Source organism: Aureococcus anophagefferens, assembly GCF_000186865.1.
Source record: "Aureococcus anophagefferens unplaced genomic scaffold AURANscaffold_6, whole genome shotgun sequence".
Lineage (NCBI taxonomy): Eukaryota > Pelagophyceae > Pelagomonadales > Pelagomonadaceae > Aureococcus > Aureococcus anophagefferens.
The window spans coordinates 1575859-1602515 of NW_008705566.1; the positions used below are offsets into that span (position 1 = coordinate 1575859).

The following is a 26657-nucleotide window of genomic DNA, read 5'->3' on the forward strand; positions in this document are numbered from 1 at the left end:
GCACCGGAAGACGCGGCGGACGTTCAAGCCGAACGCGCAGCGGAAGCGGCTCTGGAGCGCGTCGCTCGGCTGCTGGCTGCGCTTCAACGTGACGACGCACGCCCTGCGCTGCATCGACAAGGCCGGCGGCATCGACGAGTACTTGTTGGGGACGCCGGACGCGAAGCTCGACTCCATCTCCGGGCAGAACGCGAAGCGGCTCGTCGAGGCCGCGCGCGCGTCCGAGGGGGGGCAGTCGTAAGCGAGGCCGGGTTTAGCAGCTACGGCGAAGGGGAGAGGGGGAGCTTGGGGCCGATCGGGGCGGGGCCGCTTCACTCGCCCATCCACTTGGGCGCGCGCCACGTCTTGCCCGCGTAGACGGCGTCGTCGCCGAGCTCGGACTCGATGCGGAGGAGCTGGTTGTACTTGGCGAGGCGCTCGCTGCGGCAGGGCGCGCCCGTCTTGATCTGGCCCGTGCAGAGGCCCACGGCGATGTCGGCGATGTACGTGTCCTCCGTCTCGCCGGACCGGTGGCTCGTCATGATGCCCCAGCCCGCCTGCTTGGACATCTTGACGGCGTCGATGGACTCGGAGACGGAGCCGATCTGGTTGACCTTGAGGAGGAGCGCGTTGCAGGCGTCCTCCTCGATGGCGCGCTTGATGCGCGACGGGTTCGTGACGGTGATGTCGTCGCCGACGGACTGGACCGTCGCGCGGACCTTGGGCGAGAAGTTGGTCCAGGCGGCCCAGTCGTCCTGGTCGAAGGCGTCCTCGATGGTGACGATGGGGTACTCGGCGCAGAGGTCCGCGTAGAAGTCCGCGAGCTCGGCCGCGGTCATCTTGAGCTTCGGGTCGTCGCGCTCGTCCGCGGGGTAGAAGGTGCCGAGGTCGTAGCAGTCCTCGCCGTCGACCTTGAACTCGGACGCGGCGACGTCCATGCCGATCTCGCACATGCCCTCGTAGCCCGCGGCCGTGATCGCCTCCATGACGAGCTCGACGCCTTCCCGCGCGTCGCAGGGCGGCGCGAAGCCGCCCTCGTCGCCGATGAGCGTCGCGTCGCCGCCGAACTTGTCCTTGATGATCTTCTTGAGCGCGTGGTAGCACTCCGTGCCCACGCGGAGGCCCTCGGAGAAGGAGCTCGCGCCCGTGGGGATGATGAAGTACTCCTGGAACGCGAGCTTGTTGCCCGCGTGGGAGCCGCCGTTGATGACGTTGAAGGCCGGCACGGGCAGCACGTTGGCCTCGCTGTTGCCCGCGAGGTCCGCGATGTGCTTGTAGAGCGGCACGCCCTTGGCCGCCGCGCCCGCCTTGGCCGCCGCGAGCGACACGCCGAGGATCGCGTTCGCGCCGAGGTTCGCCTTGTTCGGCGTGCCGTCGAGGTCGATGCAGAGGTTGTCGATGGCGCGCTGGTCCGCCGCGTCCATGCCGCAGACCGCCGGGCCCAGGACCTCGTTCACGTTCTTGACCGCCTGGAGGCACCCCTTGCCGAGGTAGCGGCCCTTGTCGCCGTCGCGCAGCTCGCAGGCCTCGTGCACGCCCGTCGACGCGCCGGAGGGCACGGACGCGCGGAACATGCCCAGCGACGTGAACATCTCCACCTCGACCGTCGGGTTGCCCCGCGAGTCGAGGATCTCGCAGGCCTTGACGGCCGTGATCGTGCCCGCGCCCTCGGCGGCCATCGCCACCTGGCGCGGCGTCTGCGACAGCTTGGACGCCGGGGCGAAGGCCGTGGCGCCGGCGAGCAAGAGGAGGGAGGCCTTCATGGTGTGAAAGAGTGCTTGATGTCTCGACAACAGATGCGACGGCGAGGCTCGAAGAAGCGCGGCTTCACTTCAATTCGCAAAGGCACCATCGGCAAATTGGACTCGTGTTGCCGTCCACTACTTCGTCCAGTCCACAAAAACACACATTAGCGGCCCACGCCCTCCGCGAACTCGTCGCGGTCGATGGTGCCGGAGTTGTCGAGGTCGATGGCGGCCATGACGTTGTCCAGGAAGATGGGCGACGGCGGCGCGCCGTTGCGCCGCTCGAGCGCGACGGCGACCTCGTCCCGCGTGAGCTGGCCGTCGCCGTCCAGGTCCAGCTCGTCGAAGCTGCCGAGGCGCCGCCAGAGGCCGTGCGCGTGGAGATACAGGACGCAGTTGAGCATGGGCAGGAAGTCGTCCTCGGACCCGAGGCCGCCCTTTGCCGCGAAGTCGACGAGGGGCCGCACGTCGAAGATGCCCTTGAAGAGGTTCCGCGGCAGCGCGACGGCGTAGGTTCTGCGCCGGTCGAGGGGCGCGCCGCCGACGGCCGCCAGCGCGCCGGCGCCGTCGACGTCGCAGGCGTCGCAGAGCTGGAGGAAGCCCCGCTCGTTCGCGCCCGGCGACCGCGAGTGCGCGACGGCGTCCGCGAGCACGGCCCCCGGCAGGTCGACGACGACCATTTTGGTAGGAAACGGCAGCTCGCGGCGCAGGTCGAGGAACGAGAGCGCGTCGCCGCCGTAGTCGCGGTCGCCCTTGACGCTGCCCCCGTTGACCGCCGCGGCGTCGCAGCCGAACCAGGCCCGCGTCGCCGTGCAGAGCGCGGTCCCGACGGACGTCTGCTCGAAGCGCGTCCGCCGCGACGACAGCGGCCCCGCGCCGCGGACGACCTTCTCCGCGTCGAGCGCCGCGAGCATGTCCGTCTGGTCGGCGCACGCGGCCGCGACGGCCGGGTCCTCGGCGTGGGAGGCCACGTCCTCGAAGGCCACGGCCGCGGTCCCCGCGACGACGTCGAGGTCGCAGACCGCGGCCGTCGTCGCGTCCGCGCCTGGGCAGGACAAGAGAGCGAAATTCCCAACTTCAAAGGCTCCTAGCTCGGCCGGTTTCCACTCGTTTCGGCTAATTTTTGGACGAGCGATCATCTCTCGGAGCGCTCTCGACGCGTGGATGCTTTTTCCGGAACGCGCGTGCGCGGAACACTCATGTTGAAGCGACGTTGAATCACCCTTGTGCTGCCCTGGTCCGCGCCGGCTTTGACGACGGGGCACCGGTCCGTGCCCGCGAGGATGACCTCGTGCTCGTGGCCGCCGAGGATCAGGTCCACGCAGCCGCTCCGCGCGAGCGCGTCGTCGGCGGCGAGGGACTGGTGCGTGAGCGCGACGACGCGCTCGCAGCCGTTTGCCCGGAGCTCGCGCGCGAGCGTTTCCGCGGTCGCGAGGCTGTCCGCGATCTCGAGGCCCCGGAACGTGTCGCCGCGGAAGACGCCCGGCTCCGACGTCAGGAGGCCCAGGAGGCCCACGCGGCCGCCGAGGACCGTCGCCGTCGCCGCGAGGCCGGGCACGGCCCCCGGCACGTTGCCGTTGAGCACCGCGCCCTCGAACTCGCCGCAGCGCCGCGCAAGCGCGGCGAGGCCGACGTCGGCCTCGTGGTTGCCGAGGCACGCGAAGTCGACGCCGACGAGGTTGAGCACGCGGACCATGCCCCGGCCGCGGTCGAGGCCGCTGAGCACGGACGGCGACACGAAGTCGCCCGCGAGCGTCGCGATGGTATGCGGCCGCGTCGCGCGGACGCGGTCCAGGAGCGTCTTCAGCCGCGGCAGGTGGTCGAGCTCGTAGACGTCGTTGACGGCGACGATGGTCAGCGTCGACGCATCGGCGTCGGTCGCGGCGCGCCGTCGCAGCGGTGCGCGATGGAGTCTCTGGTGCTGGAGTCTTGGGTGCTGTCGCGTTGCGTGATGTCGCGTTGTGATGTGCCGCGTTGCGTGTCGCATCTTTCTGCGTTGCCAACGACCACTACGATGCCGGACCAAGGCGCTTATGGCCCCATTCTAAGCACCGAAGTTCGAGCCCATCGGTTTAGGATGCATCGATCCGGCAATTTCACTTCAACATCCTCGCCGGCGCCATCAAGCCTCCATCACCGCCGCCCAGCTGCCTTGAACGTGACGCGTGTGCCGCGCGGGTCTTAGTGTGTGTGCGCGCGCGCCGGCGGTGGTCGGTCCGCCGGTGCCTACATCTGGAAGGACGTGAGGCCGACGTCCTTGGCGGCGGAGAGCTGGGCGATGGCCATGCAGCGCACGGTGGAGAGCTCGATGAGCTCGTCCTTGTCGCGGCAGTGGGCCATGGCCTCGCCGAGCATGTCGACGACGTCCTGCGCTTGGTCGAAGGACGCGGCGAGCTGGAGCTTGAGCTCCGAGAGGCGCATGAGCGCGACCATGCAGGTCGGGTCGACCTTGAGGGCCGCCTCGAAGAGCTTCTGGGCGTTGTGGGCCTCGAACTGGTTCATCTGGATCAGCGTGAGGCCCTTGTTGTAGAGCGGCACGGGGTTGGACGCGTCGAGCGCGATGGCCTTGTCGAACTGCGCGACGGCGCCCGGCAGGTCCTGCTTCGCGAGGAGGATCTCGCCCTTGACCTGGAAGACCTCGGACATGGTCGGCGCGAGGCGCTCCGCCGCCGCGATCTGCGCCTCGATGGCCTCCGGCGGCGCGCCGCGGTGGATCAAGACCGTCGCCAGCCGGAGCCGCGCGAGGACGTGGCCCGGCGCGGCCTCGATGCAGGCCTCGAGGTCGGCCTGGGCCGCCTCGAGGTCGCGGCGGATGACGCGGAGCTGGGCCCGGTGCATGAAGACGTCCGACGCGTGCCGCCGGTCCGGGTCGTCCGCGAGCGCGGCCTCGAGCTGCGCGTCCGCGGCCGCCATGTCGCCCGCGTCGACGAAGACGCCCGCGGCCTTGACGCGCGTCTCGACCTTGCCGGCGACGGTGGACTCCTTGGCCAGGGCCGCCTCGTAGGCCGCGGACGCGCCCGCGAGGTCGTGCGCGAGGTGCTTGTAGAGGCCGACGCTCCGGTGGAGCTCCGCGACCAGCGCGTCGCCGAACGCCTCGGGCGTCGGCGACCGCTCGTAGGCGACGCCCGCGAGCTCCACGTCCTTGCGCGCCGCCTCGTAGCGCTTCTCGTAGGTCGCCTTGCGCGCGCGGCGGAGGAGCACGCCCGCGGTCTTCGCGCCGTCGCCGCGCGAGGCCTCGAGCTCGGCCTTGAAGCCCGCGGCGTCGACCTCGCGCGCGGCCTCGGCGACGCGCGCCTCGTAGTCCACGTAGGTCATGAGGAGCTGCGTGATCGTGTTCGCCGACGGCATGCCGAACGACGACGCGGACGCGGACCGCTTCTCGAGCGCGTCCTCGGCCGCGCGCTTGCCCACCGCGCGCATGACGGCCTCGACGTTCTCCACGGGCGTCGGCTGCTCGGCCTGGCGCCCGGCCTGGAGCGCCTTCTTGAACGCCTCGCGCTGGATCAGCAGGTCCGCGCAGATCTCCACGAGCGCCTCGACGGGGCGGCCGAGCTTCTCGTAGATGCGCGCGCGCCGCCGCCGGACCTTGGCGTGCATGGCGTTGGACTCCAGGACGACGGCGCAGTCGCTCAACGACGCCTCGAGGTCGTCGCAGCGCTCGCGGCAGGCGCTCCGGTTGTTGTAGAGCGCGACGCGCTGCGACGCCAAACTCGCGTGCGCCTCGGCGAGCGCGATCGCCGTGCTGAACCACGCCGCCGCGTCGCCGTAGCGCGGCGGCGACGCCTTGAAGAGCTCGAAGGCCTTCTGCTTCGCCGCGTTGAACTCGGCCTTGACCTCGTCCGCGCAGACCTTGGCCTCGTCGCCGCCGGCCGCGGCCTCGGGCGCGTCGACGACCATCGGCTCGGGCTCCTTCTCGTCGAGCTCGCCGCTCTCCGGCGGCGGCTTCTTCAGCGCCCAGAACACGAGCGCGCCGAGGCCCAGGGCCGCCGCCGCGCCCAGGGCCAGCGTCTTCTGGTCCTTGCTCATGCCGGGCATGGTTTCAAAGCGCCAGCTGGCGGTGTCGCTAAACCGGTACGCGCGAAGCGCCCGGCGGCGTGGCTCTTCGGCGCACTGCCTGCGGCGACGACGCGCTGCTACGGCGCACCGAGCCGACGCGGTCGTGCCGCGGCGCCGCGCCGCTGGACGCGCGCGAGCTCTTGGGCGAGGACGGCTGGCCAGCTCGACCCCGGGACGCGCGGCCTCCTCGGCGCCGGCCCGGCTCGCCGCGCCGCTGTGGCAAGACCCGAGCAGAGGCTGGTGCGGCCGATAGCCGCGCGAAGTGAAGCGCTGCGCGCGCACACCCGAGCGCGGGCGCCGCACGCGGCGCGCCGCCCGTGTGGCAGCCAAAGACCCGCACGCTGTGCCGGCCGATAGACCGCGCAGAAGCGCCTGTTGCGAACCCTACGAGCGCAAAACCCGCCATGTCGCGGACGACCTGCGTCACGCTCCGACCGACGCTGGAAGAGTTCCGCGACTTCGACGGCTTGCTGGAGCGCGCGGAGCGCGAATCGAACGGCCGCGGCATCGTGAAGATCACGCCGCCCGACGGCTGGTTCGAGGGCGCGGCGGCCGTCGCCGCGGAGCTGATGGGCGCGCCGCGGCCCGAGGACGCGACGGCGGCGGAGGCGGCGGCGGCGGACCGCGCGGCGCAGCGCCTCGCGCGGACGGACGTGCGGCCGATGCGCCAGTGCGTCTCCAACCCGACGGGCGCCAAGGGCGCGTTCGACGTCGCGCTCATCCCGCAGCACAAGACGAGCGTCGCCGGCTTCCGCGCCTGGGCCCGGCGCCGCGAGGCCGACGACGCGCGGCGCGCGGAGGAGCAGCGCGCGCGCTTCGAGCGCCGCGGCGTGCGCGCGCGGGGCCGCGGCGACGACGACGCGGCCGTGCCCGACGACTTCCCCGACGCCGCGGACGTCGCGCGGCGCGCCGCGGACTTCTGGCGCACGATCGGCCCCAACGAGGGGCAGCCGGCCCCGGAGTACGGCGCGGACGTCGACGCGTCGATCTTCGCGGGCGAGGACGAAAGCGCGGGCAGCGGCTGGAACCTGCACGGCATGCCCTCCTGCCGCCTGCGGCCCTTCCTCGCGCGCGTCGGCGCGTCCATGCCCGGCGTGAACCGGGGCATGCTCTACTTCGGGGCGCCGCGCGCGTTCTTCGCTTGGCACGTCGAAGACGCGAACCTCTACAGCATCAACTACCTCCACTGCGGCGCGCCCAAGTCCTGGTACGCGCTGTCGCCGGAGCGGTCCCGGGCCTTCGAGCGCTTGGCTGGTGACCACTTCCCCGAGGCCCAGAGCCAGTGCCGCGACTTCCTCCGGCACAAGAACACGTTCCTCACACCGCACCTCGTGGCGGCCGCCCCCGGGCTCCTCCAGTACGAGGGCGACATGGTCGAGTGCGTCCAGCGCGCCGGCGACATGGTCATCACCTTCCCCGACGCCTACCACTGCGGCTTCAACCACGGCTTCAACGCGGCCGAGTCGACGAACTTCGCGACGGACCGCTGGGCCGCCGTCGGCCGCCGCGCGACGTTCTGCAAATGCCAGCCGGACACGGTGCGCATCGACGTCGCGCGCTTCGAGGACTGGCAGCGCCGCGGCGACGAGGCCCTCGTCGTCGTCGAAGAGCCGGAGGAGGGCGGCGGCGAGACGCCGCCGCGGTCGCCGAAGCGGCCGCGCGTCGAGGGCACGCCGCGGCGCGCGGCGGCGACTTCGACGCGGCGCCCCCGCTGCAAGAAGTGCGCGGGCTGCCGCGCGCTCGACTGCGGCGCCTGCAAGTACTGCCTCGACAAGCCGAAGAACGGCGGGCAGAACAAGCTGAAGAAGCCGTGCGTGGGCCGCGTCTGCACCGCGATCGCGGCGGGGGCCTAAGAGGCGTGTGTGTTAGTTTACGCGCGGCTTAAGGCTGCGGGCGCGGCATCTGCCGGCTCAGAACGTCGCCTCGCAGTGACGGTCGCATGCTCGCCGTCGACGAGGCCGTGGTCGAGCTCCTTGCCGATGTCGTTGATGGAGGGGAAGAAGTCGAGGTGGACGCCGAGGACGAGGAGCTGGAGCGCGGAGACGACGGTGGGCACGAGGACGCAGCTCACGAGCCAGAACACGGGGAGCGCGTAGGCGTGGTAGGCGACGCCGTAGTAATCGTAGTCGTAGAAGCCGTACCAGGCGACGTAGGCCTGGGCCATGAAGATGATGAAGGTGAAGAGCATGAGGTGCTGGAGGACGACGAAGCCGAGCTGGACCTTGTTCCAGCTGTCGACGAGGAGGCACGCGCGGGCCATCATGGCCATGACCATGCCGACGAAGACGGCGGTGCCGAGGACCCAGACGTCCATGGCCTTGCCGTGGTCCTGCCAGACGGACATGGGCCGCCAGTAGACCTCGCGCGGGAGGTAGTAGATGGCGACCGACGCGGCGACGGCCTCGAGCGTGCCGTAGGCCATGTTCGTCACGTTGAGGTCCATGCGGTGGAGGCCCGCGGCGTAGAGCCGCGGGTACTTGTCCACGGTCGCGTCGGCGACGTCGTGGTCGAAGAGGCCAATGGCGAGGGGGATGAGGCCGAGGAAGAAGTTGAAGCCGCTGTAGACCCAGCTCTCGTAGAACGACGTGCCGCTCCACGCGCAGTCGGCCTGGAAGCAGAAGAGGACGAAGGTGAGGACCATGTTCTTGAAGAAGCTGTAGATGATGACCTTGGACATGCGGCGGTAGTTCTTGCGGCCGTGGTGGAAGAGGAGCGGCTTCAGGAACCGGAACTGCGCGATCGCGAAATCCGCGTTGTTCACGGCCTGGCGGCCCTCCTTGCCGCTGATGCCGACGCCGATGTTCGCCTCCTGGATCATGCCGACGTCGTTGGCGCCGTCGCCGATGGCGAGCGTGATGGGCGCCGGGTTCGTCTTGCGGCGCACGAGGCCGACGAGGATCCGCTTCTGCGCGGGCGACACGCGGCACGCGACGACGGCGCGGCAGCGGCTCGCGAGGCGCAGGAAGCGGTTCTCGAGGTCGTCGTCGCCGAGGATGGCCTCGAGGGCCGTCGCGCCCTCGATGATGAGGGCCGGGTGGTCGCCCTGGGACGCCGCCTCGGTCGCGGTCGCGTCGCCGCCCTCGACGTCCATGAGCGGGACCTTGTCCGCGGGCGCCTTCGCGGCCGACGCGACGGGCGCGGCGACGACGGCCTCGAGGGCCTCGAGCTGCGCGGCGACGCCGTAGTCGCCGAGCGGGCCCGCGTCCGCGCCCTCGACGGGGAGCTTGACGAGGTACATGTCGGGCGTGAGGAGGCGCGCGCTGTAGCCGATGTTGATGGCCGTCTCCATCTTGTCCCCCGTCAGGACCCAGAGCTTGATCTCCGCCTTGGCGAGCTCGGCGATCGTCGACGGCACGCCGTCCTGGAGCTTGTCCTCGATGGCCGTCGCGCCGACGATCGCCAGGTCCTTCTCGATGAGCGCCGCCGCGGCGACGAGCTTCTCCTTGCGCGCGCTGCCCAGGGCCGTCTCCGCCGCGTGCCACGCCTCGGCCCAGGCCTCGTACTCGCGGTCGCTCACGTCCCGCTGCGCGAGGACGAGCGTCCGCAGGCCGTCGCACGCGAACTTCTCGAGGTCCGCGTTCAGGGCCTCGCGCCCGCCGGGAACCTTGGCGTAGCCCGCCGCGGCGTCCGCGAGGCCGAAGACGATGTTGTCGGCGCCCTTGGTCATGACGCGGACCTTGCCGTTCGGGAGCCGCACGATCGCCGACATGCGCTTGCGCGTGCTGTCGAAGGGGATGGTCGCGAGGACCGTGTAGGACAGGGACGCGCCCTCGGTCCCGCTCGTCGACGCGAGCGCGACGTCGACGACGTCGACGGTGCGCGACGCGAACGCGAGGCCGAGGTCGCAGGCGCCCTCGACGAGCGCCTCCTCGTCGGGCGACTCCGCCTGGTAGCCCGTCGTCCCGTCCTCGCGGACCTCGGGGACGACGGTGTGGCAGACGGCCATGATGGCCGCGAAGTCGCGCTCGACGCCGTCGCCCGCGATGACGAGCTGCTTGAGCGCCTCGATGCGCGTCTCGCCGCCGTAGACGCCACCGCCGACGGCGCAGCCCTTGAACGTCATGATGTTCTGCGTGAGCGTGCCCGTCTTGTCGCTGAAGACGTGCGCGATCATGCCGAGGTCCGCGTTCATGTTCGACGTCCGCGCGAGCGCGGGCGTGTCCGACGCCTCGTCGTACATCTCGAGGTCGCGGTCGACGTAAAACGCCTGGCATAAGTTGATCATCTCGATGGTCACGTAGAGGGAGAGGGGGATGAAGTTGTTGTAGATGATGAAGAACGTGAACCACATGAACCCGTCGCTGTGGCCGTCGCTGTTGCCGCAGTTCTCGTCGAAGAGCGCGGGCACGCCGTCCTGCTTGTAGCTGTAGCACATGTACCAGAGGTCCTTCTTGTTGCTCTCGTTCCAGAGGCAGTAGGCGACGACGGAGATCGTCGTGATGCAGACCATCGCGCCGAGGAGGAAGAGCACCATGTTGTTCACGACGCGCTCGAGCTCCGCCAGCTTCGACGGCACGTCCCGCGAGTTGCGCACGAGGCGCGTGTCCTTGCCCGTGTAGGCGACGACGCCGACGGCGAGCTTCGTGTTCCGGAGCGTGCTCCCGCGGAGGAGGAACTGCGACGCGTCGAGCGCGATCTCGCCGCCGGCGTGCTTCAGCGTGCCCTCGAAGCTGTGGACCTTGGCGCAGGGCGCCTCGAACTCGAGCGTCATGCCGACGCCCTTGGACTCGTCCGGGTGCGGGAACAGCGGCGCGTTCGCCGAGTCCGTCGCGGGCCGCTTGATCTTCAGGTTCGTCTCGCCGTCGATGTTCGACGTCTCCACGTAGCACTGCGCGCCCTCGCTGCTCCAGAGCAGCACCAGGTCCGCGGGGATCTCCTCGCGGTCCTTGACGAGGACGATCTGGCCCGGCGCGATGGCCTTCCACGCGACGGTCTCGACGGTCCCCGGCGGCGTCTCGGGCGAGTTCGACAGGATCCGCGCCTCCGAGTTGTTCACGTGCTCGTCGCTCTTATGCCGCTTCAGGTCCTCGATGCCCTCCTTGGTCATCGTGATCGCCAGAATCAGGGACAGCGGGGTGATCGTGCTCCACGGCAACAGCGGCGAGTAGAAGAGGTCGGTGTACGTCCCGATGATCATCAGGAGGCCGATGAGCAGGAAGTACTGGTTCGCGGTCCGCCGGAACTGCTCGAAGAGCGACTTCGGGATGAGCGTCAGCGCGTTGTACTTGTGCGTCATGATCGAGTTGTCGCAGTAAGTGTCTTTGTTGAGCTCGCCGCCGATGCTCACCTCGAGCACGCGCCATTCTTCCTGGGGGTCCACGTCGAAGGTGAGGAGGTCGTCGACGAATTTGGTAATGTGTTTATAAATGGCGACGGCCATGGCGGACGGGCGCTCGTAGGTGACGGGCGCTCGTAGGCTTTTACAACAGTGTGCCGACGGCGAGTGTGTGGATGGTGCTTTTGAGTCGCCGTGAAGTCGCCAAAGTCCACAAAATGCCAAAGCATGGGATGGCCGAATAGTGTTATCACCTGACGCCCGACGCATCAAGGGCCTGAGCACACACATGGAGGCGTCAACGCAGCTCGCCGGCTACGCCGAAGTCGGGCGCAGCGGCACTGATGCGTGGCAACGCCAGCAAGGCGTCGCCTTCGCCCTTCTTGGCCTGCTGAACAACTTTTGCTATGTCGTCATGCTCACGGCGGCGCTGCACCTCGTCGAGAGCGCGGCGGGCCTCGTGCTCCTCGCGAACGTGGCGCCGTCGTTGCTACTCAAGGCGGTTGCGCCCTGGACGTTGCACCGCGTCGGCTACGGCCCGCGCGTCGTCGGCTGCGCGGCTCTGAGCGCCGCCGCGTTCTACGGCGCGGCGGCCTGGCCCGGGCGCTGGCGCCTCGCGGCCGTCGCGTGCGCGTCCCTCGCGGCCGGCGGCGGCGAGGCGACGTTCCTCGCGCTCGCGCACTTTTACGACGCGCGCGCGCTGCACTGGTGGAGCGCGGGCACCGGCGCCGCGGGGCCCGCGGGCGCGGCGTACTACGTGCTGCTCACGCGCGCGGCGGGCTGGACGCCGCGCGCGGCGCTCCTCGCGGGCGGCGTCTGGCCCCTCGCGTCGCTCGCCGCCTACTTTGGCCTCCTCGGGCCGCCGCCGCCGGAGCCGGGGGGTTTGCTCGAGCTCGAGCTCGCGCCCGCGGCCAACCCGCTCCGCGGCGCCGACGGGTCCGAAGTCCCCGTGCTCCACTGCGACCCGGGCGCCGCGGAGGACGCGGACGCGGACGCAGGCACAGACGCGGACGCGAACGCGGAGTTACACGTGGACGGGCCTTCGAAGCCGGACGCCGCCAGCGCGCCGTCGCCGGCCGCGCGGTTCCGGCAGCTCCGGCCCTACGTCGGCCCCCTCTTCGTCGTCTATCTCGCCGAATACACCATGTCCACCGGCGCGACGTCCACGATCGACGCGCGCGGCGTGTCGCGGAAGCGGTTCTACGAGCTCGCGTCGCTCGTCTACCAGCTCGGCGTCCTCGTCTCGCGGAGCAGCGGCGGCTGCGTCCGGCTCCGGTGGCTCTGGACCATGGCCGCGCTCCAGTGCGCGAACCTCGCCGCGATGGCCGCCGCGTCTTTCTTCGACGCGCCCGCGCGCGGCGTGCCCTGGCAGGCGCTCCAGGCCCTCGTCTTTTGGGAGGGGCTCCTCGGCGGCGCCGTCTATGTCAACGCCTTCGGCCGCATCCACGCCGAGGTCCCGCGCGAGGACCGCGAGCTCAGCCTCCTCGTCGCGAGCTGCGCGGACAGCGCCGGCATCAACTGCGCCGCGTGGCTGAGCCTCTGGCTCCAGTGCGCCCTCGACCGGCGCCACGGCCGCGCGACGGGGAGCGCCTGGTGCTAACACTGGGACTCCATAATGTCCCAGGCGTAGGCCAGGCAGAGGCGTAGGCAGGCTCTACTAGTAGTGGCGGCGTGGCTTCGCCAATGCGCCGCAAAATTTAGCCACTGGCCAGCGGCGGCCAAGCGCTTTGAAATTCGCCATCCAGCAGCGGCGACGCGACGTGGGTTGAGGCATGTCGGACCTCGAATCGGATGATGACGGCGACGGCTTCGGCTGGGCTCAAGACGACCCCGTCGAGCGAAACTACAAAGAGGTGGTGGGGAACATGGATTTCCTGATACGGCATCACGACTTCGACGCAGTGCGGGCTTGGCTCGAGACCTCGCCGCTCGACGCTTTGACCTACCCTGCCCATGCTTTCCTTTTCTGTTTTCTGTGCTGGCCGGTGAAGCCGGGAGCTCGCGGGCCGCGGAAAGAGATGCTTCGACTATTGCTCTCTCACGGAGCCGAACCGAACTCCGAGGCGCACTATTCCCGGCCACTCCATCATTGTAAGACTCCGGAGGAGGCCGCCCTACTGCTTGACGCAGGAGCATTGATCAACGCGAAGTTAACGAGGGCACTTCCGGGTCAGGGCGATACGCCGCTCGCTGCAGTTGCAAAGTCCGCCAAGTGTGAACCCGGCATTGATCTTGTACGTTTCTTGGTAAGCCGTGGCGCGGACGTTGACTATTCCGACCCGTGGGGGGAGACACCTGAAGATTTGGCTGCAACAGGGTTACGTGAAACGAAAGCACAAGTACAACACTATGGAAATCTACCGGCTTTTGGATTTCTCAAAGAGCACGTTGATTTTTACGAGGGTATTCTTCAGTTCTTCGCCGACTTACGCAGCGCAGGTGGATGGAAGCCGTACGCGCGCGCGCCCCGCATCGAGCTCGTGCGCTTGCGCGCGCTCTGCGCGCGAGGCCGCGCGAGACCTCCGTCCGCCCGGCGCGAGCCCGCACTCGCGCGCCTCTTCGAGACGGGTGCGAATCCACGAAGGTCTCGCGCGATTCCGAACGAAGTCTTCTGGCATGTGCTCTCATTCTGGCGCACGAGCCGCGAGACCTTCGGCGAGCCGTGGTAGGGCCGAGCTAAGCCACATGTTAGTACATTGTTACATTGTTAGTACTACGCAGTAGAACTGTTCGGACCATATCCATGGCCCACCCGATCAAGTTACCCCGTCCTCCGCCGCCGGAGGCTTCTTCCGCCGCCGGCGCCTCCGGTACCTCCGATGGCCGACGGCGACGGGCCCCTCGTCGACCTCGCCGAACTCGCAGTCCGCCGCGCCGCGCGCCGCGGACCCGTTCTTCCCGAAGGCCGCGCAGAGCGTCGCGTGGAGGTCGAGCTTGAGGCGCGCCACGGAGTCGGCGCAGGGCAGGGCGCCCGGCGCCGCGGCGGCGGCCGCCGCCGCGCGATCGGCCGCGTAGCGGTCAATCGCCGCGTTGTAGAGCACGAGGTCGTTGGGCACGAGGCGCGCGAGGAGCTGGACCTTGGGCCGGTCGAGGTCGTCGATGGAGTAGGCCGGCAGGCCGTGGCGCTCGCGCGTGAGCAGGGGCCCCGGCACGCGCGCGCCGCAGGCGCAGTGGGGCGCGTCGACGCCGTTCGTCGTCGCGCGCCGGAAGAGGCAGAGCGACTCCTGGTACGCGTCCGCCAGCCCGACGAAGAAGGCGCCGCGTAGCGTTGTCAGCGCGTCGGACACGTTCAGGGCATCCGCCGGCGCCGCCCAGGCGCCGAAGGCCGTCGAGAGGTAGCGCGTCTGCACGTCCACGGGGTTGTAGCAGCCGAACGCGAACGGGCTCTTGAGCCCGAGGAACTGGCGCGCCCAGGTCTCGAAGCCGCCCCAGGTCTCGTTGGCGGCGTCGCCGCGCGGGAAGACGCGGTTCCGGCGCACGCTGTACTTGCACATCATGAACTGGGAGTACGCGAGGCGCATCGGGTGCCGGAGCATGAGCACCAGCCGCGCGGCCGGCTTCGCGAGCAGACCCGCGGTGTAGGCGTGGTGCACCGACTTCTCGTGCGAGCCCTTGACGCGCGACCCGGCGGCGACGTGCCGCGGCGAATCCTTGAGGAACGACGCGCCGGCGGCCTTGGGGATGTGCACGAAGACGTAGAGCTCGTTGCGCGGCGCGCCGGCGCTCGCCAGCGTCCCCTGCCAGTAGCGCCGGTCGCTGCGGCTCAGGCGCCGCTCCGCGTGCTGCGCCGCGAGCTCGGGGCCGGGCAGCGCGCAGGTGCGCAAAACGAGCAGCGCTGCGTGCAGCCGGGCCACCATCGTGGCTGCCCGGCGCGAGGCGCAGCAACTCCAGCTTCAATGTTATTGGGGCGCGACGTGGAGGAGCGGGTGGAAGGTCGAGTCCTCGGTGCGCACGGCCTGCTTCTCGACGCGGCAGAGGCCGCGCTGGCTGTTCTTGACGGCCGTCGTGAGGCGGTCGAGCCGCGCGCGCTGCGCGTCGGAGAAGACGTCCCGCTTCTCGGCCGCGGCGAGCACCGCGGCCTCGACGGGCGTCTTGGCCCACTTCTTCGCCTCGTAGTGGGGCCAGGCGCTCCGCAGGCAGTGGATGATGGCGTCGCGGCGCTCGACGGCCGCGTCGGAGTCGTCGCGCTGGAGCGCCGCGACGGCCTGCGACACGCGTTTCATCGCGCCGCAGAAGTCGTACGTGTCGTCCGTCTCCCGCAGCGTCCGCGCGCAGGCGCACGATAAACGCCACGTCGCGACCTGGACGCGGTCCGCGACCTCGAAGGCGCCGCGCGGCGCGCAGCCCAGCGCCTCGACGAGCTCGCCCATGGGGCCCGCGAGGCCGTCGGGCACGGCGGCGTTCGCGGCGAACGCGCGCAGCGCGCCCATGAAGAGGGGCGCGGTCGTCTCCGTGACGCCGCCGTCGGTCTTCGCGAGGGTCGCGAGCATGCCGAGGGCCTTGGGGCCCTTGCGCGCCAGGGCCTCCGTCGTCGCGAGGGACGCGAGCACGTCGCAGACGCGTTTGACGGTCGCGGCGGCGTCGACCTTCTGCTCCGTCGGCGCGAAGGACACGGCCATCTTCTTCTTCTTCTTCTTCTTCGGGGGCGGCGCGTTCACGTCGCGGTAGTAGCCCAGGCCCTTGGCGCCCCGCGTGAAGACGAAGCCGGGCCGCGACCCGGCGTACGCGCCCGCGGGCTCGAAGTCCGCGTCGGCCGCGGCCGCCGGTTCTTCTTCTCTCGGCCGCTTCGCCGCGCCGCCCGCGGACGTGGCGACGATCTCGTCGTCGTCGTCGAACTCGAGCAGGAGGCCGGCGCAGGCCTCCGGTGGCGCCGGCGCGGCCGTCTCCGGCGGCGGCGCATCGGGTTTCGGCGCGTCGGTCGCCGGCGGCGCCGCGCTCGTTTTCGTCTGCACGATGTCGTCGTCGTCGTCGAACTCGAACTCCATCGCTGCCGCTTGGTGGGTCGACGAGGCTGGCGGCGCGCGCAGCGCGAGGCGACGAGGCCGGCCGCCAATGCCTGTCCTGCGGCAACACAGGGCAGCTTTGGCCCCGCTACACAAGTTGAAGCTCGAAGCATGGTCTCCATCTGAGACAACCACGACGCAGCCCCTATGGCGCTCTTCGCCTCGAGAGCGCAATTTTTCCTGCCGGAGAAGGCGGCGTGCCGCCGCGACTGGAAGACGCTGGTGCCTCCGACGCCAACACCCGAAACACCGCCGGCCGAGGAGGCGCTGCCGCCCCTCGAGGACGTGAGCAGCAGCAGCAGCAGCGACGACGACTCGTCGACGGACGACGAACCCAGGCCCGCGGCGGCGCCGCCGCGCACGCGGCCCATCCGGCGGGCCGCGCCCGCGTGGCTGCCCCGGGAGACGAGCCCGTGCGCGCGGTCCTGGCGGCCCGGCGACCGCGCGGCGCCGTCGAACGCGTGGCGCCCTTCGGACCGCGACGCGGCGTCCGTGCGCCGCTGGCTCACGGCGGGCGGCGCGCCGACGACGGGCGGCGACGCCGGCGGCTGGGGCGATCCGCTCCCGGCCGCGGTCAAGGCCGTCTTCGCCGCGCTCGGCCCGCGCCGCGTCGCCCGATCGGACGCGCCCGACTTCGACGCGCCGGCCGTTTTTCGGCCCTACGCGGACGCGACCTGGCGCGCGACGGCGGCCGCGTGGACGAGGGACGCGCTCCTCGCGCGCTGCGGCGACTTGTTGGTAGACTACGTCGCGTCGCCGCACACGGGCGCGCTCGAGACCGTGGCCCTGCGGGGATTCGTCGACACCTTCATGCCCGCCAGCGACTGGCCGGACGTCGCGGACGAGGCGACGGCGCGCGCCTTCGCGGCCAAGGCGAAGCCGCGGCCCTTCTTCGTCCAGGCCGTCGACGGCGGCTGCGCCGCGGTCTGGCAATCCGCGCCCGTGCCGGCGCGGCTCGCCGGGGATCTGCCCTTCGTGCCGCGCGCGACGACGCAGCGCGTCGCGACGGTCGCCGGCGCCGGCGCCCGCGTCCCGGGCGCCGTCGTCGACGAGCGCTACCCGGGCACGCCGCAGCTCGTCCTCGGCCCGGCGCTGAGCGGCTCGCACCTCCACGTGCACGGCGCGGCGTGGAACGTGCTCGTCCACGGCGCGACGCGGCGTCCTGCCCTTTGACCGGGAAAACGACGGAACACTTGGTAGGCGAGAAGCGCTGGTTCTTCCTGAGCCCGGAGCACGCGGCGCGCGCGCCCGCGTACCTCGGCGCGCGGGCGATCCACTACGGCACGCCGGCGCTGACCTGGCTCCGGGGCGACTACGCAAGGCTCGTCGCCGACGGCTCGCCCGTCGCCGTGCTCGAGGTCGTCCAGCGGCCCGGCGACGTCGTCTGGGTCCCCGACGGCTGGGCCCACGCGACGCTCAACCTCGCGCCGTCCGTCGGCTTCGCCGTCGAGGTCGGCTACCGCTACCCCGACTTCGCGGGCCGGCCCGCCGGCGCTAGGGGCGCTACGTGACAGGTGCTTACTGTCCCGGTTGCTTGGTGGGAGTGCCATCCGGCGCGGGCGGCGCTCGCGCGTCGGATGCCGCGCGCGTCGGAGGGTCGCGCGCTCAGCCCTTGCGGCGGCCGAGCGGGCGCTTCGACATGCGCACGGGCTGGCGCTTGGAGGCCGTCGCGCGCTTGCCCGACTGGCGCGCGCGGCGGCGGCGCGGCTCCGGGCAGACCGGGCCGAGCTCCTTGTGGAATGCCGTCGGCGACGGGTGCGCCATCAGGAAGGCCACGAGGCGGGCCTCCGTCTCCTCGGCGGCGCGGTCCGCGGCGACGTCGGCGCAGAGGTACAGGAGCGTCAGGATCTGCGAATCCTGCATGGCGGTGACCTCCAAGTCCGTGCCGCAGGCCGTGCACACCTCCCGCAGCTGCGGCTTCGCGGACATCGTCTTGTCGAGGGCGCGCGCGACGGCAGCGGAGGGGCGTCGAAGGCGCATGTTGGGAATCTCGCTGATGCCTGCGCGGGCGTTCGGCGGGTCGAGCGAATGCGCGCGAGCGCGCGGCGCGTCCGAACATGCTGACGCCTATCCGCCCTCGTTGCGCCGCAAGCGCTCAAATCTCATCGCGTACGCAACCGCCGCGTGTTCACGCGCACTCGAGGAGCCCTGTGCAACACCCCTTGGCGGACGCAGCTACTTGCGGTGGTCGTGGCAGCGCGAGTCTCGAGTGAAGCTCTCAGAACCTTGTGATCCGGAGACTCGGAGCGTCAACAACTCGGCAAGCACTACCTCAACATCGAGCCGCAGCTCGTCGAATTAAAACACCTCCACGTAGGGCAGGGGCGAGAGCGTCGGGAGCGTCGCGAGCTCGACGGTGTTCCGCCGCCGCGGCTTCCGCGGGCGCGTCGCGAGGTACGCGGCCGCGAGGACCGCGGCGAGGGCCGCGGCGCCGACGGCCGCGCGCGCGGCGTCCGGCTCCGCGGGCGCGGGCGCCGCCGGGTCCGGCACGACGACGAGCGCCGCCGCGGTCCGCGCCGCGTGGGCCGCGAGCACGCGCGCGAACCAGCGCGCGGACCGCTTCGGCGTCCGGTCGAGCGTGCCGTAGTCGACGTAGACCAGCCCGAAGCGCTTCGAGTAGCCGTCGGCCCACTCGTAGTTGTCGAGGAGCGACCAGGCGTAGTAGGCGACGACGTCGACGCCCGCGGCCGACGCCTCGGCGGCCGCGTCGAGGTGGTCCCGCAGGTACGCCAGCCGGAAGCCGTCGTCGACGGCGTCCGCGGCGTCCAAAGCGTCCGGCTGCGCGCAGCCGTTCTCCGTGACCAGCAAGGAATGGCCCGGGTAGCGCGCGTCGAGCCAGATCAGCACGTCCCGGAGGCCCGCGGGCGCGACGTAGAGCCAGGGCGAGCCCGCGCGCGCGCCGATCGACGCGCCGGCGGCGTCGACGGTCGACACGTGGAAGCGGCCGTCGAGGTGGGGGATGCCCTCGGCGCTCGCCGTCGGCGCGTGAACCACGTCGGGCGCCGCGACGTAGCGGCTCGTGTAGTAGTTGACCCCGAGGTAGTCGACGCTGCCTTTGAGCGCCTCCTTCTCCTCGGCGGTGAACGCCGGCAGGTCCGCGCCCGCGCGTTTCTTCAGCGAGTCGGGGTAGTCGCCGTAGATGACGGGGTCGTAGAACCAGCCCCACTGCGCCTCCATGAAGGCCTCCGCGGCCTCGGCGTCGCCCGCGTGGCCCCGGCCCCGCAGCGGCCAGGCCATCCAGCCGCAGTTGACCATGCCGATCTCGTACGTCGAATCGAAGCGCGCGCGGAATTTGGCCACGGCCGCGGCGTGGGCGAGCAGCACGTGGTGGCCCGCGACGAGGGGCTCGCGCATCGAGTCGCCCGCGGCGCACCGGTCCCTGTCGCCGCAGCGGCCCGGCGCGTGCACGCCGTCGCCGTAGCCCTCGCCTATAAACGTGAGCGCCTCGTTGAACGTCGTCCAGGACGTCGCGTAGTCCCCAAAGGCCGCGAAGCAGAGGTCCGCGTAGTTCGCGAAGTCGGCGACGATTTCGCGGTCGAGCCAGCCGCCGTAGGAGTCGTCGAGCGCCTGCGGCAGGTCCCAGTGGTAGAGCGTGACGAGCGGCTCGATGCCGTATTTCTGCAGCTCCTCGAAGACGGCGACGTAGAAGGCGACGCCCGCGGGGTTGAGCGCCGCGCCGCCGCCATCGGGGAGGAGCCGCGGCCACGCGAGCGACATGCGGTAGCGCGTCACGCCGAGCGACGCCATGAGCGCGACGTCGTCGCGGAACTTGTGGTAGAAGTCGTCGGCGACGGCGCCCGTGTCGCCGCCGAAGGTCTTCCCGGGCATCGCCGAAAAGGTGTCCCAGATCGACGGGCCGCGGCCGCCCTCGTCCGTCGCGCCTTCGATCTGGTAGGCCGCCGTCGCGACGCCGAACGCGAAGCTCTCCGGGAAGGTCTCCAGGAGCGCCGGCAGCGCGTCGTCGTTCGACGTGGCACACGCGACGAGCAGGAGCGACGCGACGCGTGGGAGCAAAGCCATCTCCTTTCGGCGCAGGCCCATCGCGCTTCGAGAGCTGCAACGCTGACGTTAGCGATCAAAGGAGCAGCCGTGCTACCCAGATGGTGCCGCCATCTCTGGTGGCCATCGTCGAGCTCGTCGTCGAAAGTCGACTTGCGCGCGTCGGCGGGCAGCCCCCCGCGGCGCCATGGGCGACATGCGGCGGACGCCCTACAAGCCGCCCATCCCCGTCGCCTCCAAGTACACGGGCAAGGAGGCCATCGAGGCGTCGTCCTACGGCTTCTGCGCCCACTGCGGCCGCGGCGACGCCAAGGCCAAGTGCGGCAACTGCAGCCAGGTGGCGTACTGCGGCAAGGAGTGCCAGCGCGCCGCGTGGAAGGAGCACAAGCTCAGCGGCTACTGCGTGCCCCATTGTAATATCTGCGCGGGGCCGACGCGGAACCCGTGCAAGACGCTGCCGTGCAAGCACAAGATCTGCGGCCTCTGCTACGACGAGTGCAAGCGGCTGGGCTGCGGGGGCTACTGCGCCAAGTGCGACAAGTTCCACCTGCCGAGCCACCCGGACGACGAGGGCGACCGGGCCATGCGCTGCGGCGCTTTGAAGGACTTTTTGGTCGCGGAGCGCATGGACCGGACGATCCGCGAGCGGTCGCGGACCATGGGCATGACCAAGGACGAGAGCCAGCGCTTCGCGGCCTGGCTGCGGAGCGGCACGAACCGCTGCGACGTCGCGTTGGAGCGGGACCCCGCGGACCAGCACGTGCACTGCGTGCTCGGCATGATCAAGCGGTCGCAGGGCGACGCCGTCAACGCCGCGGCGTCCTTCGGCGACTGCCTCGAGATCGAGCCGAGCCACCCGGCGGCGAACTTCTACATGGGCCTCATCGCCATGAAGAACGGGGACCACTGCGCGGCGACGCGGCGCTTCCAGCACGCGATCAAGAGCGACAAGTCGCACGTCGGCGCGCACCGGTGCCTCACGCAGCTACTCAAAGACGGCGAGCGGTCCTACAGCCCGGCGGGCGCCGCGTCGGCGGAGCGGGCGACGAACGACAACCCCCACGACGCCGGCTGCCTCAACACCTACGGCTTATCGTTGCTCCGCAAGGGCAACCTGGTCGCGGCGGAGGAGGCGTTCCGCGCGGCGACGAAGGAGGACGCGACGCACGCCAAGGCCTACTACAACCTCGGCTGCGCGCTGAAGGACCAGGGCCGCTTCGACGAGGCCGAGGGCGCCTGGCGCCAGGCGCTCAAGGCGAACCCGCAGCTCGGCGACTGCTGGGCGAACATCGCGTGCTGCTACGTCCAGAAGAAGGACTACGGCCGCGCGAAGGAGTGCGTCAACAAGGAGCTCGCCTTGAACATGCACCACGTCCGCGCGCGGAACCTCGCGGAGATGATCGGCGCCAAGGCCACGGACCACGAGGAGGAGCTCGCCGCGCTGCCGCCCGAGGCGCCCGCGCCGTCGAGCGCCGCGGCCCTCAAGGCCAAGGCCCTCGCGGCCCTCGAGGACGACAGCGACTAGGGGGGGAGGTCGCCCCCCCCGGTGGGAAAAGAAACCGCCGCATAAGCGCGCGACACAGGTGGTTCTTCTCTCCTTCCGGGAGCTCAGGACGCGATCGGCGCGCCGCAGAGCGGGATCATGCGCGTGTTCGAGAGGCGGCGGACGCGCTGGGGCACGTGCTGGAGCGCGAAGCCGACCTTCTGCCGGATGCGCTTGCCCGCGTGGCGCATGCGGCGGCGCCGCGCGCCCGGCGACGCGGGCGCCGCGGCCGCGCCGTCGCCGCGCGCGCCGCCGTCGACCCAGTGCCGCGCGAGCACGTTCGTCGGGTCGCGGAGCAACGCGTCGACGGCCCGCGCCCAGCCGTCGGGCGGCGCGTCGCCGCCGAGGTCCGGCGGCCGCATGCGCCGCGGCACGCCCGCCTCGAGGCCCGGGCTCGTGGGACCCCGGCTCACGGACAGCTTGTCGCGCGTGTCCGCGCCGAGCGCCGCCTGCATGAACCAGACCAGGGGCATGACGATGAGGGGCGCGTTGACGACGAAGACGCGCGGGATGCGCACGGGGAAGGCCTCGGCGACGCAGGACACGCCCCGGACGACGTCGTCGAGGCCGCCGCCGTGCGCGATCGTCCCCACGCCGACGCGCTTCAGGTCGACGACGAGCACGACGCCCAGGCGCTGCGACTCGGGGTCCTCCGCCAGCACCGCCTCCAACAGGAAGCACGTCACCTTCTGGAGGTCCTCGACGGACACGCGCTTCGGGTCCCTCTCGTCGAGCGCCGCGACGCGATACACCAGCACGCGCCGCCCGGCGTCGTCCTTGCCCGGCAACACCTCGTTCCAGCCGAGCCGCAGGGCCGCCGCGTGGGCCGCCCCGTCGCGGAAGCGCGCGGGCCAGCCGTAGCGCCTCCGGAACCGCGGCAGCGCGACGGCCGTCTGTCTGCCGCCGCGCGCGGAGAACGCGCGGCGGCACTGGCGGAGCCACTCGTCGTCGGGCGGCTCGAGGCCCTCGGGCGCGAGCGCGGCGGCGGCGTGCGCGCGGAGCGCGGCGACCTCCGCCGCCTCGTCGCGGCCCGTCGCGTCGTCGTCGTCCGGCGGCGGCGTGCCCTGCAAGTTGCCGAGCGACTGGCGCAGGTAGCCGAGCGCGTCGAGGTCGAGGCCGAAGCGCGTCCGCTTCGCCGGCGGCGGCGCGTCGTCGTCGATGGCGAGCTCGACCTCGTGGTCGTCGTCGCCCGGCGGCCGCCAGAGGCGCCGCTCGTAGGCCGCGACCGCGCGCCAGTGGCCCCGCGGCGCCGCGGCCGCGAGGAGCAGCAGCGGCGCGACCTGCGCCGCGAGCCGCGCGCGCAGCGGCAGGCCCGGGTAGGCCCAGACGTGGTGCGCGTCGTGGGCGAAGAACGCCGCGGGCACGGCGACGAACTCCGCCGTCAGCGCGGACGCGGCGACGCGGTGCTGGTCCGGCGACCAGAGCGGCTGGTTCTGCATATAACACCGGAGCGCGGCGCGCGCCTCGCCGAGCTCGAGGAGCAGCACGCCGACGAAGACGGGCGCGGCCTCGACGGCGACCTCGTAGAGGTAGTCGCGCGCCGGGTGGCGCAGGAGCAGGCGCGACACCTCCGCGAGCGCCGCAAAGACGCCCGCGACGACCGCGGCGTGCGCGAGGAGCAGGAACGCCGCGGACCGCCCCTTGACCTGCTTCGCGAAGAGCGCGTGGGCCGCCGTCGTCGTGATCTTCCCGTCGGCCACGAGCAAAAACCAGGCGACGCGCGGCGGGAAGATGCGCGTCGGCCCCGCGCCGAGCGCGTGCGCGCGGAGCTGGAGCGCCCACGCCAGACCCAGCCAGCCCGCGTAGAGCGCCGCGAAGGCGCGCCCGCGGGCGCCGTGGCCCTCCCTCCGGTTCGCCCACTGGCCCGCGAGGAGCAGGACCAGGGGCGCCATGCCCAGCACGTGGCCGTAGAGGAGCAGGCGCCGCGACACGTCGGGGCCGATGGCGTCGCGGCCCAGGGGCGACACGAAGCCCGTGGGCACGGCGTGCGCCACGTCGTCGCTCGGGCGGTAGCGCGTCGCGTAGTCCGCCGACGCCACCGCGGCGACGCAGGCGACGCGCAGCATGGGCGCCACGCTGACAACCTCACTCCATCACGACGAGAGTGCGGGGCAGCCCGTTCAGCCAGCGGTTCAACCACGGTTGTTGACGCTTTCGCAATTCAGCGAAGCACGATGCTCATCGCGCTTAGGCGGCGCGCCGCCGGCGCGCTGTGCGCGCGCCAGCTGTCCGCCGCCGCCGCGGAACTGACGCGCAACATCGGCATCAGCGCCCACATCGACAGCGGCAAGACGACGCTCACGGAGCGCATCCTCTACTACACGGGCCGCATCGGGGCCATCCACGACGTGCGGGGCAAGGACGGCGTCGGCGCGAAGATGGACTCCATGGACCTCGAGCGCGAGAAGGGCATCACGATCCAGTCCGCGGCGACGCACTGCACCTGGGGCGCGAACCACGTGAACATCATCGACACGCCTGGCCACGTCGACTTCACGATCGAGGTCGAGCGCGCGCTCCGCGTGCTCGACGGCGGCGTTTTGGTGCTCTGCGGCGTGTCGGGCGTGCAGTCCCAGTCGCTGACCGTGGACCGCCAGATGAAGCGCTACGACGTGCCGCGCGTCGCCTTCGTGAACAAGCTCGACCGCGCGGGCGCGGATCCGGACCGCGTCGTCGCGCAGGTCCGCGAGCAGATGGCGCTCAATGCGTGCGCTGTCCAGCTGCCCGTGGGCCTCGAGGCGGCCCACGAGGGGGTCATCGACCTCGTGCGCATGAAGCGCCTCACGTTCGCCGGGGACCGCGGGGAGGACGTCGTCGAGGACGACGTGCCGGCCGCGTCCGCGGACCTCGCGGAGGAGCGGCGCGCGGCGCTCGTCGAGGCCGTGGCGGACGTCGACGATGATGTGGCCGAAGCCTACCTGGAGGGCTTGGAGGTGGACGGCGACGCGCTGGCCGCGGGCATCCGCCGCGCGACGATGGCGCGCGACTTCGTGCCCGTGTTCATGGGCTCGGCCTTCAAGAACAAGGGCGTCCAGCCGCTGCTCGACGGCGTCGTCGCGTACCTGCCGTCGCCGCCGGAGCGCGAGGGCGTCGTGGCGCTCGATCTGGAGGACGACGAGACGCCCGTGCCCATCGCGTGCGACGCGGACGCGCCGCTGCTCTGCCTCGCGTTCAAGCTCGAGGAGTCGCGCTTCGGCCAGCTCACCTACGTGCGCATCTACCAGGGCACGCTGCGCAAGGGCGCGACCATCGTCAACGCTCGGACGCGCGCCAAGACGAAGGTGCCGCGCCTCGTGCGCATGCACAGCGACGACATGGAGGACATCGACGCGGCGTCCGCCGGCGACGTCGTCGCCATGTTCGGCGTCGACTGCGCGTCCATGGACAGCTTCGCCGGCGAGCCGAAGAAGGGCGCCAAGGAGGCGCCGCGGAAATTGGCCATGGCGTCCATGTACGTGCCGCGGCCCGTCATCTCCATCGCGGTCGCGCCGAAGAAGGGCGCGGCGCCGAACGTCATCGACGCGTTCGGCAACGCGCTGCAGCGCTTCGCCCGCGAGGACCCGACGCTGCGCGTCCACGTGGACGCCGAGTCGAAGCAGACCATCCTGTCGGGCATGGGCGAGCTCCACCTCGACGTCTACGTCGAGCGCATGAAGCGCGAGTACAAGGTCGACGTCGACGCGGGCATGCCGTCCGTGAACTACCGCGAGGCCATCTCGAAGCGCGCGGACTTTGAATATCTCCACAAGAAGCAGACGGGCGGCTCGGGCCAGTACGCCAAGGTCGTGGGCTACGTCGAGCCGCTCGAGGACGACTTCGACGGCGACGAGCCCTTCGAGTTCGTCAACGAGTGCGTCGGGACGAACGTGCCCAGCGAGTACATCCCGTCCGTGGAGAAGGGCGCGCGCGACGCCATCGCCAAGGGCAATTTGATCGGCTTCCCCGTGGAGGGCATGCGCGTCGTGCTCCAGGACGGCGCCGCGCACGCCGTCGACTCGAGCGACATGGCGTTCCGCGCCGCGGGCCAGGCCGCGGTCCGTGGCGCCATCGACCGCGCCAAGGCGTCCGTGCTCGAGCCCCTCATGGCCCTGGAGGTCACGGTGCCCGCCGAGTTCCAGGGCGACATCATGGGCGCCATCAACCAGCGCCGCGGCATCATCACGCACAGCGAGATCAGCGCCGACGGCTCCCACGCGGTCATCAACGCCGAGGTGCCCCTCGCGAACCTGTTCGGCTACTCGACGGACGTGCGCTCCGCGACCCAGGGCAAGGGCGAGTTCACGATGGAGTACGTCCGCCACGCGAACGTCCTCCCGGACATCCAGGCCGAGCTCGTCAAGGAGCACCAGGAGAAGCGGGCCGCGGGGACCGCGTAACGTTAGCCGGGCCCGCCCTCGCACGCGTCCCGCAGGTTCGCCATGGCGCAGGCGCGCGTGTACAGCATCCAGCGCCACCGCTGCTCGTCCGGGTGGCTCCAGTGGGGCTCGGGCCGCGGCGGCGCCGCGGCGCCGCCGCGCTCGGGGAGCGGCTCGTCGTCGTCGCGCGTGACCCGCTCCTGGACGACGTAGCAGACCTCCGCGCCACTCGGCACGCCCGCGACCAAAAAGCCCGACGCCTCGACGGAGACGATGCCGAAGTCGCGCTCGAGGTCCCGCGTCGACGCGTCGCGCGGCGCCGGCGCGAGGCGCGGGTGGGGCCCCGCGAGATCGGCCCAACAGTGCTCCGGCTCGCCGGCGAGCACGGGCCCGTGCTCGAGGATCACGTAGGCCGCGCGCGGCGCGTTGAAGCCGCGGCCCGCGCCCGCGTCCGCGCGCTCGACGAGCCGCGCGAGCCGCACGTGCGCGCCGCCGTAATCGAGACGCACGACGTCCGCGCGGCGGTGCAGCGTCGTCGCCTTGCCGCCCGCCGCGCGCAGCGGCTCGCGGCTCGCGGACGAGAGGCCGCACTCCCAGCGGTCCCGGCGCGCGCCGAGGTCGCGGAGCGCCGCGCGGACCTTGGGCAGCGCCGCTTTCACGCTCACGGTCAGGCGCACGCGCCGCAGCCGCGAGTCGCGCCGC

At 71.3% G+C, this 26657-nt stretch overlaps 6 protein-coding genes across 6 annotated transcripts; 3 read left to right on the top strand and 3 right to left on the bottom strand.

The window, feature by feature from the left end:
- Positions 1-311: 311 nt before the first annotated feature.
- Positions 312-1658, bottom strand: AURANDRAFT_24196 (hypothetical protein; the record flags this gene model as incomplete). The annotated part of the gene is made up of 1 exon (XM_009037566.1): positions 312-1658. The coding sequence occupies one exon, from the start codon at positions 1656-1658 to the stop codon at positions 312-314; it is 1347 nt and encodes a 448-aa protein (XP_009035814.1).
- Positions 1659-7631: 5973 nt separating this feature from the next.
- Positions 7632-11213, bottom strand: AURANDRAFT_53224 (hypothetical protein; the record flags this gene model as incomplete). Its single annotated transcript, XM_009037565.1, has 2 exons — positions 7632-8835; positions 8929-11213. The coding sequence occupies 2 exons, from the start codon at positions 11158-11160 to the stop codon at positions 7651-7653; spliced, it is 3417 nt and encodes a 1138-aa protein (XP_009035813.1).
- A 212-nt stretch (positions 11214-11425) lies between these two features.
- Positions 11426-12604, top strand: AURANDRAFT_3020 (hypothetical protein; the record flags this gene model as incomplete). Its single annotated transcript, XM_009037116.1, has 2 exons — positions 11426-12004; positions 12104-12604. Coding segments are annotated over 2 exons (1080 nt in total), but the record flags the coding sequence as incomplete, so codon positions are not given.
- Positions 12605-18581: 5977 nt separating this feature from the next.
- Positions 18582-19997, bottom strand: AURANDRAFT_1771 (hypothetical protein; the record flags this gene model as incomplete). Its single annotated transcript, XM_009037111.1, has 1 exon — positions 18582-19997. A coding segment is annotated over one exon (1416 nt), but the record flags the coding sequence as incomplete, so codon positions are not given.
- A 949-nt stretch (positions 19998-20946) lies between these two features.
- OGT3 (TPR-containing protein) lies at positions 20947-21582 on the top strand (the record flags this gene model as incomplete). The annotated part of the gene is made up of 1 exon (XM_009037332.1): positions 20947-21582. The coding sequence occupies one exon, from the start codon at positions 20947-20949 to the stop codon at positions 21580-21582; it is 636 nt and encodes a 211-aa protein (XP_009035580.1).
- A 2192-nt stretch (positions 21583-23774) lies between these two features.
- AURANDRAFT_24227 (hypothetical protein) lies at positions 23775-25976 on the top strand (the record flags this gene model as incomplete). Its single annotated transcript, XM_009037333.1, has 1 exon — positions 23775-25976. The coding sequence occupies one exon, from the start codon at positions 23775-23777 to the stop codon at positions 25974-25976; it is 2202 nt and encodes a 733-aa protein (XP_009035581.1).
- Between the last annotated feature and the right edge of the window lie 681 nt (positions 25977-26657).